The following is a 15,308-nucleotide window of genomic DNA, read 5'->3' as shown; positions in this document are numbered from 1 at the left end:
CGTATTTTGTCTCCCTCTAAACTATGACTACCTCTAGCTGAAGACTGTTATTAGCTCATTGCGCACCTAGCAAAGCCTTTTGATTACATTTGAGTGAGGCCAAGGGCGGCAGAAAAGGGGGATTTTACCTTAAAAAATACAAAAATAAATAACTAAAGATTTTAATACCTAACTAAGTAAAAATGATATGATATAAGAAATAGATTGGAAATAGAAAATATAAGGTTTTGATATTATAGATACATTGCCAACAATTTTATACCACCCCCTAAGCACAGTTTACCACACCGCCCATGTCCAACTGCCAAGATCGATCTCAAGTGCTTGGCTTGCTTTCGATTCCGCTTCGAACTTTGAGTCCATGGGAACTGGGCGGTGCAAGATGATCTCTCGCCGGGGAACACCTTCGATCCCAGTTCTCCCCCACCCATAGCTACCACTTCTCCGCTGGAAGGCAAACGACTGGGGCCGGGGCACAGGGTCTTATCAGGGCAACCCGATAAAGTTGAGCCACAGACAAAACTGTCGGTTGTACGCGTTGGAGCACATAGAACGGGTGGGGCGGTCGGTGTCCAATGGGGGATCGTCCCACTGGCTCAAAGTGCACACCGCCAGCGTTTAAAGTGCAGACCAGTGGCCTAATCATTCATTTATAGGCAAACTTTATGGACGACATTTCGATAAAATATAAAATACAAGCGACACCCGCTTGTTCGGCTTGGTTCCAGGGCCAATAACTACAGCCTGTAGTAATATACTACATAATTAAACACGGCGTAATCTTATCGACGCTCGCCCGGAATCCGTGGGCTCTATATTTTGTGTGTGCGCTGCCAGCGGAAGTCTTGGGCGGCAGTTGGCGAATCAGCAGCTATCAGCACGGAAGCGCAGCACCGTCATGCGATCTGAAGATCTCATGTCCATCGGGGATGCGGAACTGGGGAGCTTTCCAGTGGAGGATCCGGGCGAGTATGGCGTTTGCCTCGGGGATCTGCAGTTGTTCGCCCAACTGGAGGGTCTCTCGGGCGAAGGTGGGTCCATGGAGGTGGGGCTGCTCGGCACGGATTCGGGATTCGATCTGCTGGAGCTAGTGAACCCCATTCAGCTGAGATCCCAAAGGATCTGTGAGAAAAAGCAGGTATGCTGTGGAGTTTACTTTTAAAGGTTGAGGTCATAAAATATATTTGTATAGGTAATGTTTTCTTTCGAGATTCATGTAAGGTGTTTAAAGCTTTGTTTATAGTTTATTTAAGAAGTCTAAGAAAAAGTTGTTATAAGATTGGTTATGGTTTGATAAAAAAAATATACCACTTTTGAGGGTATACAAAATAATAGTTTTCAGAAAAATATATGTTTTATTTTTAAAAATTGTTTAAGCTTCTCAAAAACTTCGTTAATATAAAAAATGAAAACACTTTTAAGGGGATTCAAATTAAAAGTTTTCTGAAAACATATTTGCTTGTGGGTTAAGATCTTTGGAACGATTTCTTAGGCCAATTTTTATTTTTAAAAATTGTTTAAACCTTTAAGAAATTCGGTACTTTTTTTAATATAAGAAAATCGTGTTTAATTATGATATATTAAGCTAAAAATATCATATTTAAAGATACAAAAGTAATTTTTTTTTAAACAAATTTGAAGAACCCATAGGTTTGGTACTTCTACATAGCTTTATGGCCTTTAACACAGTAGTAACATTTTCTATGCTCTCCCACAGCGAATAGCCGCAGAACAGAAGCCAGTGGAGACGTGCAAGCCCAAGCGGAGACCAACGACTAGACGTCGCCCAGGAGCTGGCAAGGATCACCCGTGCGACGTCTGCGGCAGGCGCTTCTCGGAGGCCTACAACCTGCGCATTCACAAGATGACCCACACGGACGAGCGGCCGCACGTGTGCGAGGAGTGCGGCAAGGCCTTCAGGCAGCTGAACAAGCTCCGCATCCATGCCGTGACCCACACGGCGGAGCGGCCGCACAAGTGCGACATTTGCGAGAAGGGATTTCGGTACGCCAACTACCTGGCTGTCCACCGGCGACTGCACACCGGGGAGAAGCCGTACCCGTGTCAGGCCGAGCACTGTCAGCTCTCCTTCCACTCCATCCACGCCCGACGCATCCACACCAAGCTGAGGCACTCGGCGCAAGCCGATCCGGATCCCGACCAGTCGTTGGGCGAGCACGAGCAGCGGGACACATCTGCGCTGAGCTTCACCTGCCCGATTTGCAGCCGGGTGCTCACGGATCAGTGCTACCTGAGCATCCACCTGAAGCGGCACTACAACCAGCGGGACTTCGCCTGTGCGCAGCCGCAGTGCGGCAAGCGGTTCTTCAGCGCCTCGGAGCTGAAGCACCACCAGATCGCCCACTCCCAGCTGCGTCCCTTCGCCTGTCCCATGTGTCCGGCCCGATTCCTGCGCAAGTCCAACCACAAGCAGCACCTCAAGGTGCACGAGCGCTGAAGGTGGAGTTGAGAGTTGGTTCTACATTTGAGTTCGTTTCTGTGCCAGGAAGAGGCTTGCCTTATGGGAGGATTCATTAGGTGTAAGCTCACAAAACTATACTTAAATGATTTAAAATTTTTAAAAATTATTATATTGTTGTATATGCTCCGATTAAGAACGACAAGCCCCTCCCCATCTACTCCTGTTCAATCCACAAAATCCAACACACGACCCAGGCCAAAGCTCCGCCAACGTGGGCTCGGCTGCGCTTTCCATTCAATATAAGTGTTTATTTATATATACGAATTCTGTTTGTCTTTATCTGCATGCTTGCATATTAGATATATGTATATATTTGTATTTATACTTTATAAAGTTACGGGTACGGGTTGCTGGTTCTGTGGTTGTGTTCACACGATCCTGTCGATCGGGGTCCGAGGACTGTTGACTGTTGCTGCATGGTCGCCTTCTTTGCTTTGTTTCGTTAGGCATAACTTAAAGATTACATTACATTCTTAGCGGGTTTAGCCGGAAATACGTAAACAAATGATTAATTCAAAGCCAGGGACGCCCCTGGGTGGTTCAAAACCGTAATTGGAGCCAATTAACAAAACAAAATCTCGTTCGCGATCGTTTATTCGATTGATTGCCAATCAGGATTAAGTGTCTACGTGAGAAACTTAAAAGCAACAAAGGGGGAAAACAATGGGCAAAACTTAAACTAAAGTTACGCCGTGGTCAGCGGGCAAGAGCGCTGGCCAACACTGGCCGCTGCGCACTGTGCCCTGTTCAACACTGGCCGGGCGGTACAGTTATTTTTGGTTGTAACAGCGAAGCGGAGGACACAAAAAAAAAATTAAAAGAATCCGCAAATGTGGAAGTAGAAACAAATCGAACTCGAACATAAACTGGTTGGGGCTCTTTAAATGTTAAGATAAGCTAGCGAATTTCGTTACATATATAGACTTAAGATCTAGACCCAAGAAAAACGCGCACTTGCCAAGCAAAATCCGGTCAACACCGGCAAACCATATTGCATATAGGTTGAGCTACCGGTTCGAATCCGAGGGTGGTAAAGAAGTAAGAATCTCTCGCTTGGTACACAATAAATGCATTTCTGAACAAAGTGGGGCCCCGTGCGGGCCTGACTTGATTTGCGGCATTCAAATTTTGTTGGGCAAGTGCTTTACATATAGGATATATGATCGCATTTTACGGATATTACGACTAACAAGAGCTGACTGCGTTTTAAGAGTTGACGAATTTGTAACACACACGTACTAAGCGAAAATCGAAACGTTTAACAACCATCATCAAACGGATACATTTATCATCCCATACTCGATCAAGTGGAGGTCCTGCGTAATAATTTCAATCATTTGGTCTTATGTACATTTGCAATGTATGGTAGAGGGTGTGTGTTGTGTCTGTGTGTGTAAGCTTCAAGCTTGATAAATCCCAGTTCCTGTTTGCTCGTCCTCTTCTGTTCCAAATCACCGATATACTTGTTTTGCTTCTTTCTCAAAGAATTTTGACTCTCTCGCTTCTAGCGCCACCAACTCTACGCACACAGATTCGGGGTTTCTTTCGGGTTTTGTGTGTGTGTCCTGGTCGGTTCCATTTCGGTTATTTCCTCTTTTTTTTGTGTGTAAAATTTTTAAAAAAATTGTTGCTCCTTATCGAAAACTGTAACTCTCCACTGTTTCCACCTACACAATATATAGTCCTAAGCTTGTAACGCCAAATACATGTTTCTCTCTCATATATGCTTGTAAAGATATATATCCCACATGTAAGTGTGTGCTCTTTGTATATAGATATATCTCTATCTGTATCTGGTTGCATCTACCATTTGTTTTCAATTACTCAAGTGTGTACTCGTATATAATTTGCCTGAACTTATTTCATATGTGCTCTCAGAATTTTTCTTGGTTTTCTCATTGAAACCAATTCCGATTCTCATTTTGCTTTCCCATGGAGGCCCTGACCAGCAACACTGATGAAGCGGGCTAATTGATTAACATTAACAGCGGTGTATAGTATGCGTTTTGGGGTTTCTAAAAGCCTTCTGGGGAATTTATCTTGATAACATACATAGTTTTGGGGTAGTACAGCAGGATTTCACTGTCCGTGTGCCCAGCTTTTGTTCGATTGTTTTTTGGCAATTCAATTTAACCTCTTCTAAAGCTAGTGAACAAAAATGTGCAACTTAATGCCCTTGCGGACGTATTACAATTTTCACTGCCTAGGGGCTCAGCGAATTCTATTAAAAATTGAACGAAAGGTTCTTGATCTTATACCAATTTCGTCTAGAACTTGCGGATGTAAATATAGCCCAAACAAGCAGCGGGTTTCAATTCAAAATTTCTTTCGAATGGTGCCGAAAAGCGATATTTAAGGATACTGACTGCCGCAAATTCTTGAGGCTAGTATTTCTTCTTCTTTTTCTTCAGTTCATCAGTGTTACTTGTCAGCGCCAAACTGGGCTTTCTGGGTTTGCAGCTGCAGCTCCAAATGGGCCTCGAACTCCGGCGCCTTCTGAGCGGCGGGCAACGTGGGGAGGGGAAAATTGAAAACCGGAACCGGCCTATGCGCTTACGACATGGAGCTGCACGGCAGCCGCGGCGATCCCATCTGCGTGAGCACACGATCCAGCCACTGGAGCGGCCCGTTCAGGTGCAGCTCGATCCAGCAGGGCGTCGAGGTGACCGTCTGGCGGCGATACTCGGCGCCCCAGCCCTTGACGAACGACATGCGGATGGTGCACATGCGCGTCAACTGGTAGACGGCCTCGAATCCCTGCGACACGGACTGCGACAGCAGGGCAGCGAACTCCTGGTTGTTGAAGATCTTCAGGTTGCAGCCGGGCGGAATCTTGCAAACGGTGGCCGGATGCCAGCCGTATCGCTGGTTGCAGTTCGGGCTCTGTACAAAGATGGACGAGTCGCTCAGGCATTCGGCGAATACCTCGCCGCCAATATAGTACAGCCGCACGCCCTTGCCGATGTGTCGGCGCGTCTGCTCGACGACCTCGTTGCGATTCACATTGGACAGCAGGCCGAGGCAGAAGCGCTCCGAGTTGGAGGGATCGGTGAAGCCGTCCACCGTGATCGAGGGCTGCGAGGCGTGGAAGGTCTCGCCGACGCGCGTGTTCAGCTCATAGTAGGAGATGGAACACCAGAAGGCCGGCTCGTGGTACATCACCGGGGCTGCATCGGCGGGGGGCGTTAGACGCGACATGTTCATGTTGTCGTTGGGATCGATGGGGTCACCATCCTCGCTCATGTAGCCGGGCGGCGGGGTGCCGGTGTTGGGAATGCTGCTGCCCACACTGAGCACACTCGACTGAGAGTCCATGTTTTGGCCAAAGGACAGCTGCTGCTGTTGCTGGTGGTACGCGGAGGCGGCGGACGAGGATGACGACGAGGAGGAGGAGGGACCACCGCCACCGGCGGCTGTCGCGGGCGTCGAGCTGGTCGACGATGATACGGAAACGGGCCCGGTACCGCCCAATTCCATATACTGCGGCGGACTCAACGAGGCGCTGCGAATTATCGCCGCATTGTAGTCGGTGTTGTTGGGTATCTGGTGCGTGTGGTTGTCCAGCGGATAGTCGACAATGGAGTCGGGCGGCGTGGGCAGCGACTTGGGCACCAGGATGGACAGCTCGATCTTCTTGTAGTGATACGGATTGATGCAGATCTCCTCCTTGCGCAGATGGAAGGCGTACTCGCAGTGGTCGAGGGGCTTCAGTTCATTCTGCGACTGGAGATCCGGCCAGCGCCACAGGCGGCAGTAGATGACGTGCGGCAGACCCTTGCGCAGATGCTCGCCGGCGGGAGCTGGCTTGCTGCGCGGCACCGTCACGCACCGAGTCTGGCAGTTCTGTGTGGAGATGGCCCGCTCAAGCTCCTCCAGCTGCGAGTTCTTCTTGATCTTCTTCACCAGGTTCTTGACGGCCTTCTCCGACCACTTGCCCTCGACGCTGTTGTCCTCGTTGCCCTTTTTGAGTGCTAACAAACGCTTGACCACCTGCGGGGTGAATGGCAACATTTCAGGGTCTCAGGGGGAGTTTTCCTGGGCTTTCCGGGTTTGCTCCTCCTCCTCCTCCACCTCCTCCTGCTGTCTCTCCGCTCGCGGACGCACTTGCTCCTGCTTGGCCTGGCTCTCCGTGTTGTGTGCTTGTGTTAATGTTACTTTTTTTTTGGTTTCTTGTTGATCACCTAGTCTGGAATACTGGAACTGGTACGGCACTGGAACCACTGGAACGGTGCTCCTGCTGGCCCCGAGTGTTTTGGATCTGGAATAGTGGAATGGGTTTAGTTGTGCGTGCTTTAGTAATTAAAACCTGATAATTGGCTTGCATGTGTGTGGGGCCCGTGTGTGCGCAGCGGCTGGATCTGATAAAAGCCCGACCCTGATGACGATGTTTGTGATAATTGGCCGAGCGTGTGTGCGTGTGTTTATACGGGTAATCTGTTAAATGTTACTTTAGATTCCGATTTCTTCGGGAATCGAATTCAATTCAGATTTTCTTTCACAGTTGGGGAATCGCGAATCGCCAATCGCAAATCGCCAATCACAACTGCAATCGTCTGTCTGCGTGGGTTGTTATTGTTGCTTCTGTCACTATTGTTGTGATTATTGTTATTGTCCCCAACAAGGTCAAATGTCTGCGCTTGCAGACGCTTTCGTTCCTCTAATTCTTTTTTGTCAGTTGCGTTGAGTTGCGTTACAGCAGCCGGAGAAGCAGAAACAGAACCAGAACGAGAATATATATACACACGCCTAATCTGTGGGCAGTTTGGAATTTTCCATCTTATCGAAGGCGGGGCAATAAATTACCGAAAATAACAAAACCACGAGCGCCGCCGGCAGGAGGGGTTCGATTGGGTTGAATTGGATTGGGCTGGCAAAAAAAACAAATAATAAAATGTGCATGAAAAGCGAAAATTGCACACAGCCGATTCGGTTTGGAATGTATCTCAGTATCTGTATCTGTATCTGTAGCTGTATCCATGTGTGTCCGTATCCGTATCCACCATGCACACTCAAGTACATATATTCGTATATATATATTACCTGTAACGGTACCGGCAACTCGGGCTCCTCTGTTGTCCTGCTCTTGCTCCTGCGGCTGCTCCTTAGACGAGTGGCGCCCTCTCACTCGCACGCACACTGCTTCCAGAACCAGATGCACGGGCACGGGCACGGGAACGGTAACGGTAACCAAACGGCACCGGAACCGGGCGCACACATCCAGACAACGGGATGGGGGGTGGTGGTCTGGAAAGGGGGCGTGTGGTGGCCACCGCTTTTTCAAAGTTCTGTGTGTATATATCTTGTGCGCGCGCTAGAAGGTGACAGCTATAGGCTCACGCACACCAATGCACCGTCTCCGGACACCGACAGGAAAGATACACGCACACGAACACACGCACACGCACGGGGGGCACACAACAAGAACAGAGAACTTCTTCTTATTATTCTAACGCCTCCTTGCCGTTGGTTTCTTGCGCTTTCTGTTTTTAAGAGCTACAATTCGGTAGTTTCCTTGCCCTCGAAATGCGTTCCAATTGGCTTAATTTAGTATTTTGCGTTGCGTTTCGTTTCGCGATTTCGCCTAGAGATGGAGAAACATCGATGGCGGCATCGATACATCGATGTTGTTAAACATTTTTTTTGAGAAACATCGATGTTTCTTGGCGGCCATCGATGTTTGTGACGTAACACAGCACTGGCAGGTTGGTTTCCCGGCTAAAGTAGTGGCGCCACGAACCTGTTCAAATTTGAAATATGTGCGCAGCTTTTATTTTTTAATTTTCTCGATTTTGTTTAAGTAAATTAAAAAATTGCTTGCAATTACAATATCCCAGAGACTGCAAGTAGTTCAAAAGCGTACTCTGAAACACCAGAGATTTCAAACTGAAATTCTTTCAAAACCGCTTTTGATATTTTATTTAATTTATTTTAAGATTAAAAAAAGTGTATTTTTTTAATACTACTCAAAAGCGTACTCTGAAACACCAGAGATTTCAAACTGAAATTCTTTCAAAACCGCTTTTGATATTTTATTTAATTTATTTTAAGATTAAAAAAAGTGTATTTTTTTAATACTACTCTTGACCATTACGTCTGGCAAACAAGCAACGAAAATCATAAACTTAATAGAAATTAACCTTTTAATCGGGTCAGGAAAGGTCAACTAAAAAAATAATTGCAATGTAATTTATAATTTTGGTAAACTTAGGTTTCAGGGGTCGTCCTGCCAAGTGAAGGACTTAGCATTTTAAACTTAATCGATTTGTTTTGATTTTACTTTTCGGTAATTGTCAATTAAAGGATAAAGGAAGCGACGGGCGTTGGAGTCAAGTGCGGGAGACGCGCCAGGACTTCTGCAGCGCCTGCTTCACGAGCTCATCCGGCGAGGGAGTATTGAAGCGGAATCTCTTGACCTGGCTGCCGTATTCCTCCCGCTGGCACATCCTCAGATGCTGCCGCTCCAGCCGGGTGACGGCGTACTCCAGGCGGGGCCTCCTCGGCTCCGGGTAGCCCACCACCGCGTCCAGCATCTGGCCAATGGGACCCGGATGCTCCGGGTAGTTGGTATTCGCAGGCGCCTGGTTGGCCAGCTCGTCCTCGGCCGCCTCCTCGTCCTCGGCGTTGAGGGACCGCCGCCGGGTGGCCAACAGACCTCCGGTGGGCGTGCTCCTCCTGCCACGATCGCAGGCAATGAAGGGTATGTCAAAGTTCTCCCGGCTGGTCAGCTGGCGCGCCTTGCTCGCCGACTCCTTGGGCGGTGCGTCCTTGCTGGCAGCTATCACCGTGGACGACAGGTCGATGAGTGGTGCTGGCGTGGCCGTGGCCTGGGAAGCAGTGGCCCCGTCGCCTCCATCGTCCCGTATCCGCAGCTGGTCCACACCGCGCTCCAGCCGGGACAGGAGCGGTATGTTCAGGGGCTTCCCGGGCGTCGTCGTCGTCGCTGCCAACTGGGGAATCACGAATCCTGTGCCCGTCGTCGATAGCAACACCTGGTTTTCGCTCTCCGAGCGCTGGCGTCGCCTCAGCTGGATCTCGTTGAGCAGCAGCTGGTTGTGGGCGTCCGCCGCCAGACGGGACTCCCGCTGGGCGGCCGCATCCGCGGTGGCCGCCTGCAGCCGCAGCTGCGGAATTTTCAGCTGCGGAATAACAAATCTGGGCGTCGCTTGGGGGGGCGTGCCGCTAGTGCTGCCCCCTGGGGACGCGTCGCTGGCGTCCTGGAGGCCGTACTTGGCCTGGATCGCCTGGTGGAGGGTCTGCGTCGGATTGGTAGCCATCTTTGGGGCCAAGACTCCAGCGCTTGATGACGAATTTTCGGTTTTTTGTTTGGCTGCTTCGTTTGTTATTGTTTTCTTCGTGCGCCTGCATATGTGTGTGTGTGAGGTGACGTTGTACGGGGCAGGGTTGCCAAGTAGCTTGCATACTTATCTTCGATATTTTATATTCGATTTGCAAATATTTTGTTCTCTTTGTAAGCTTTGATAAACAGACTCTTAAAAATTTGTTTTTTACAAATTTTGAAATAAACATAGCTTATTTCCAGATCAAACATTTTTGAAAACACACGGTCTGCTACTCGACAGCCCTGAAGAGCAGCTGAGGCAACCCGCCAAATTTAAAAAATTTACACATAAATAAAAAATATAAATTCTGAGATGATGTTTTGCTTAAAAATATTGCTAAGTTTCTTGAGTATTTAGAGACAATTTTTGTGGCGGAAACTTTATTTATAAATATTTTTGGAACATTCGTGTGTTGAAAAAAAATGCAATTTGATCGCAGGTCCTGGGGTTTCTAAGGCTTTAAGCATGATCCAGCCGGCAGATTGGGCCCTCCTCCACCATCTTCAGGTCCACCTTGGGTCCGACCAGGTCGCGGATGTTGTTGATGCCGTACTTGATCATGGTGGGTCGCTCCAGCGACAGGCCCCAGGCAATCACGTTCACGTTCTCCGGCAGTCCCATGGGCAGCAGCATCTCCGGCCGAAAGACGCCCGAGTTGCCCACCTCGATCCACTTGCCCAGGCCGGGGTGATAGCAGAAGATCTCCATGCTGGGCTCGGTGTACGGGTTGTAGGCGGGCTTGAACTCCAGCTGCGTGATGCCCAGCTTCCTGAAGAACTCGTACAGCGTGCCAATGAGATCGCCCAGCGTGAGGCCAACGTCTGCGATCACGCCCTCCACCTGATGGAACTCCGCCAGATGGGTGGCGTCCAGCGTTTCGTTGCGGAACACCTTGTCGATGCTGAAGTACTTGGCCGGCTTGAAGCCGCCCTCCTGGTTGGCCAGCTTGTACAGCATCCTGGCGCTCACGGCCGTCGTGTGGGTGCGGAGCAGATTCTTCTGCGCCTCCTCCAGCTTCCAGTCGTAGCCGTAGCCCTTGGACCCGTAGCCACCCTGCGAGTGCACCTTCTTCACCCGCTCCAGGTAGTCCTGCGGGAACTTGTGGCTCTTGGCCGGGTTGTTCACGAAGAAGGTGTCGTGGGCATCGCGAGCCGGATGCTGTTGCGGCTGGTAGAGCGCATCGAAGTTCCAGAACGACGACTCCACATAGTTGTTGGTGGGCATCTCGGAGAAGCCCATCTCGAGGAATATTTGCCGGAACTCGGTGCGCACTTTGAGCAGCGGATGCAGATGGCCACGCGTCGGTGGCGCACCCAGGGCATCAAAGTTGTAGGCCTTGAACTTGAGCTGATCCCACAGGCCGCTGGCGAGCATTTCCACCGTGAGATCCGTCTCCAGCTTGGTGAGTGTGGTGGCGAACTCGGGGCCGCGGGCCAGGACAAAGCTCTTGGTGGTGGTTTCCTGAAGGAGCTTGCGTTTCTTGAAGTCGGCCACCTCCTTGGTGGGCAGCTGGTCGCCCTTTCCCTGGGCCACCTGGTGCAGCTGGTTCCTCACCACATCGGTGATTGTGTCCACCTTGCGGCGCACCAGCGGCGGACTGACGCTCTTGTCCACCAGGATCCAGCCGTGGGACATGGCCTTGCTGAAGCCCACCTTGGCATTTGGCCCGCCGGCTGCCATCAGAGCCGCCTGGGCGATGCCCTCCGGGGGAACGGCGGCGTAGACCAAGGCCTCGTGGCTGCCGTGCTCCACGACGGCGCGACCCTCGTCCGTGAGGCCCAGACTCTTGTGGGTGGCCGTTTCCGCGGTGACCAGTTCGCCATGCGCCTGGATGCTCTTCAGGGCGCCCACTATCTTCTGGTGATCCTCGGCAAACAACACCGCCAGGTCCAGGGTGTCCACCTTGTCAGCGGTCTCCAGTTGCTGGAGAATGCGCTCTGTGAGATCGGGATGCATGGCCGGCGGTTCAGTGGGTTTATTTCACGGCTAAATTCAATTCTCCGGAGGAATGCCAAATCGGAATCTCGTGTTGCCACAACGCAACTCATCGGGGTCTATCGCTCATCGGTATCGACAGTGCTGGCAGGAAGCCAGTGTTGGCAAATGGCGACCGCTTTAAGTTGGCTAGACAAATAGCTAGAGAAACCTAACTTATATTCAGTTAACGAGACGAAAGACTTATTTACACCTCAATATATATGTGATATATATGGTATATATTTTCTGTTATTAACCTAGTCAAGTAATTTACACAATTATAGCTTGTTCAGACAATAACAAAATGAACAAAGAAAAGTCTTATGCATTTGTTGAGAATTTAAATAAAATATATATTTCAAATATATAATATAAAACCAAAAATAAATTTTAAAAAACGTTAGCTAGAAAACTGAGCTACTTCTAGCTATAACAAATCCCGCTGATCAGCACAGTGGCACCTGCAACAGGAACAGCTGTTCAACACTGCAAGCTCGCGTTCTTATTGGACGAAAATATTCGAAAAAAGGACGCGAATCCTGGCGAGCAACGGCCAGGTGGGAGCAAAGAGCCGCTACCATGCTCAAGACGCTCAAGCCGGACACGTACGCCGGAATGGCGAACGCCAAGTGCGGCGAGATCTACTTCCAGAGCCTGCACAGCTTTCGCATCGACTGCGCGTTCTGTGAGATGAAGAGCTTTGTCTTCGGGGACTTCCTGCTCCACGTCCAGAATGTCCACTTCGAGAACGGGCTGCTGAAGACGGAGGCGGCCCTGGACGCCGGAGGAGCGGACCTCAAGCAGGAGCGGGATCGCGACAGGGAGCACACCTCGCCGGTGCCCATTGTGGCGCAGGTGAATCCCTTTGCCTGGTACGAGATTGGCGGCGACCACGACGAGGACAGCGACGACGAGGATGAGCGGGTCTCTCTGGGGCCCGAGCTGGACGAGGAGGAGGAAGAGCGGCCGTTCAGGCAGACCATCATCAAGTGGCAAGTGGATCATCATCAGCATGCACCGGCAGCCAGCGAATCCCTGCGTCAAGTGCGGGCCCTCAAGGTGGACTACAAGGAGGAGGACTCTGAGCAGGAGGAGTGCGCCATCAAACTGGACCCGGACAGCGAAAGCAGGCAGTCGGCGAAGACGCCCCACTTCTGTCCGCACTGCACGAAGGTCTATCAGAGCCGCAAGGTCCTAGAGCGGCACATAGTGCGTCAGCACAAGGATGCTGCCTCTCCGGAGGCGGACAGCGAGGATGCGGACTACGAGCCGCCCAAGGAGGCGCCGGCCAAGACATCCTCCACCGCGCAGGAGCACAAATGCGAGCATTGTGGCAAGATCTACCACGGGAAATACAGCCTGAGGCAGCATTTAAAGCGGGACCACGACAACGGCGAGGAGGGCGGAGGAGGCTCCACCACCTTCACCTGCCTGGAGTGCGAAGCCCAGCTGCCGCGCCTCCGTCTGCTGGACGAGCACATGGTGCAGGCCCACGGCGGAGCAGCCTGTGTGGTCTGCGGCCGGCGCTACAAGACGCGCCACGAGCTAAAGCGCCACCAGCTGAAGCACACCAGCGAACGGAACGTGCCCTGCCCGCATCCCGGCTGCGGCAAGCGCTTCTTCACCGTCCGCCACATGCGCAACCACGGCAAGGTGCACACGGAGCAGAAGAACTTCGTGTGCGAGAGCTGCGGCTACAGCTGCCGGAACAAGGAGACGCTGCGCGTCCACATCAGGAGCCACACGGGCGAGCGGCCCTTCGGCTGCCAGGTGTGCGACAAGCGATTCCCCTCGCACTCGGGCCTGCGCGAGCACATGGCCATGCATTCCACGGAGCGGCCGCATGTGTGCAGCGTCTGCGGGGCGACCTTCTCGCGGCAGAAGGGCCTCTATCATCACAAGTTCCTCCACGCGGACACCAAGCAGTTCGTCTGCAAGCTCTGCGGGAACGCCTATGCCCAGGCGGCGGGACTCGCCGGACATATGCGCAAGCACCGGAACGACGAGCTCAACGGCTAGGATCGCAAGGATCCAGGGGACAAGTGTAGGCTAATGTTTTGTATCTTCCAGTCGCGACGTTTAGGTTTAGGAACTCAGGCATAGGCTATAGGAGACAGCAATATCTAAAGGTTCTTTTGTTTCGGTTTTCATTCCATGGATTTTCCTCGAATTTAGTTGTACCCAACTGGTACACTCCTCTAGACCTAGAACTATGGCTGTTGTCCCATCCGCTGGTTAAACTCAAATTAGGCTTTCGGCTTATAATTTAATTTACGGCTTAAAACCTACTTTTAGTTTAACATGCGAGGGATAAAGCGGTCCTGAATGTTGTGAAATGCATTCACAAAAGTGGAATTGTAAATATTAAGATGGCATGGAAAGCTGCTAATCCTAAGCTTTGGTTAAACTTAGTAGAACTAAAGGTTTTTGTTGAACACTAAACTTTGTTAAAGTTAAAAATACACATAGACATATAGGTTAAGTCAATTTAAGGTGTACATACTGTATAACGAAATGCTTCCGACCACCAAGTCAATTTCGACCAAGTCCTGTGAAGCCGAAGGGAAACCCTGAAATCTGTAATCCCGGCCAGCGGATAACATTGGAATTTGGAAATCCCCGCAGGAAACGGGGGATAACCTTTTTGTATTGATAAATATAACAGAATCTGATTCACAAAAGGGCCCCCGTTCTTAATTTAGCCAAACAATTCGCTTGTTTTGACAGCAATTAATCGGCCCAACCGCTGAGGCGGCCAAATGCCAAGTGCTAAGGTGTAAATCGCTGCGTCTAACAATAGTGCCGACGTTTAGATTTGGCACACGCGCGGCGACCATGTCGGCGGAACGTGCGAATCCAAGTGCGGATGGTGATGGCGGACGCGGGCGAGGGCGAGGGCGACTGATGTGCGAGTTCTGCGGCTATCGGACGGGGATCCATTGGAATCTGCAGGTGCATCGGCGGCGCCACACCGGCGAGAAGCCCTTCAGCTGCCACACCTGCCAGGCGAGCTTCCCGGCCAGCTATCAGTTGAAGAGCCATCTGGAGCGGCACTTGGAGGCCGCCCAACGCCGCCAGCGGCACATGTGCACCGATTGCAATGTGGGATTCTCCAGCTCGCGGGCTCTCTACCACCACAGGCCGCTCCATGAGCAGGCGAAGCGCTTCAAGTGCTCGCAGTGCGACAAGTCCTTCGCCCAGGCGGCGGGCTATGCCCAGCACAAGCGGATGCACCGCCAAAGGAACCAGCGGGTCACTCGGGAGCTCAAGGATACGCAGATTATTCAGGATCAGCATCAGAATTGACTCTCTGCGGCGCTGGCAGCTTGCCTCGTTTTATTAAATACGAAAAACTAAACCTCTTTTGGCCTTTTCAATTCCATTTCAAAAAACGGTTAGCTTCGAATTCTAACCTGCGGTTAATGCTTTTAACCCTTGGTTCGAGTCCTTACTGCTGCCCATCGGTCCGCCTTGGTTCGTGTCTGCACTAGCTGCCTATCGAAGTCAAT

At 50.8% G+C, this 15,308-nt stretch overlaps 7 protein-coding genes across 9 annotated transcripts in view; 3 read left to right on the top strand and 4 right to left on the bottom strand.

Annotated features, from left to right (window-relative positions):
• Nucleotides 1-15,308, bottom strand: part of LOC108023932 (uncharacterized) — a 46,491-nt gene that overhangs the window by 15,277 nt on the left and 15,906 nt on the right. The gene's annotated exons all lie outside the window — the stretch shown is intronic.
• On the top strand, nt 369-2,746 carry LOC108023995 (zinc finger protein 239). 2 transcript variants are annotated; one of them, XR_007764035.1, is made up of 3 exons: nt 369-1,138; nt 1,718-2,540; nt 2,617-2,746. XR_007764035.1 is itself a non-coding variant. In XM_017093731.3 (2 exons), the coding sequence occupies exons 1-2, from the start codon at nt 899-901 to the stop codon at nt 2,456-2,458; spliced, it is 981 nt and encodes a 326-aa protein (XP_016949220.1). In that variant the 5' UTR covers nt 369-898; the 3' UTR covers nt 2,459-2,746. The 2 variants fall into 2 exon arrangements, 1 of the variants encoding a protein (XP_016949220.1); XM_017093731.3 differs by having other exon boundaries at nt 1,718-2,746.
• On the bottom strand, nt 2,705-8,083 carry LOC108023994 (mothers against decapentaplegic homolog 3). Of its 2 annotated transcripts, XM_044092999.1 has the most exons (3): nt 7,523-8,083; nt 7,286-7,349; nt 2,705-6,740 (listed from the first exon to the last, which is right to left on the bottom strand). In XM_044092999.1, the coding sequence occupies exon 3, from the start codon at nt 6,491-6,493 to the stop codon at nt 5,036-5,038; it is 1,458 nt and encodes a 485-aa protein (XP_043948934.1). In that variant the 5' UTR covers nt 6,494-6,740; nt 7,286-7,349; nt 7,523-8,083; the 3' UTR covers nt 2,705-5,035. The 2 variants fall into 2 exon arrangements, with proteins under 2 accessions (XP_043948934.1, XP_016949219.1); XM_017093730.2 differs by lacking the exon at nt 7,286-7,349.
• On the bottom strand, nt 8,487-9,877 carry LOC108023918 (uncharacterized). The gene has a single exon (XM_017093602.2). It carries the CDS (start codon nt 9,754-9,756, stop codon nt 8,809-8,811), a length of 948 nt encoding a protein of 315 aa, XP_016949091.1. The 5' UTR covers nt 9,757-9,877; the 3' UTR covers nt 8,487-8,808.
• LOC108024046 (phenylalanine--tRNA ligase alpha subunit) lies at nt 10,186-11,884 on the bottom strand. The gene has a single exon (XM_017093822.3). The coding sequence runs from the start codon at nt 11,776-11,778 to the stop codon at nt 10,282-10,284; it is 1,497 nt and encodes a 498-aa protein (XP_016949311.1). The 5' UTR covers nt 11,779-11,884; the 3' UTR covers nt 10,186-10,281.
• LOC108024053 (zinc finger protein 16) lies at nt 12,269-14,480 on the top strand. The gene has a single exon (XM_017093835.3). It carries the CDS (start codon nt 12,379-12,381, stop codon nt 13,816-13,818), a length of 1,440 nt encoding a protein of 479 aa, XP_016949324.1. The 5' UTR covers nt 12,269-12,378; the 3' UTR covers nt 13,819-14,480.
• LOC108023901 (zinc finger protein 660) lies at nt 14,012-15,105 on the top strand. The gene is made up of 2 exons (XM_017093587.1): nt 14,012-14,017; nt 14,527-15,105. Exons 1-2 carry the CDS (start codon nt 14,012-14,014, stop codon nt 15,103-15,105), a joined length of 585 nt encoding a protein of 194 aa, XP_016949076.1.

The sequence above is a fragment of the Drosophila biarmipes genome, chromosome X (assembly GCF_025231255.1).
Source record: "Drosophila biarmipes strain raj3 chromosome X, RU_DBia_V1.1, whole genome shotgun sequence".
NCBI lineage: Eukaryota > Metazoa > Arthropoda > Insecta > Diptera > Drosophilidae > Drosophila > Drosophila biarmipes.
This window is presented reverse-complemented; position numbering and strand designations above follow the sequence as displayed.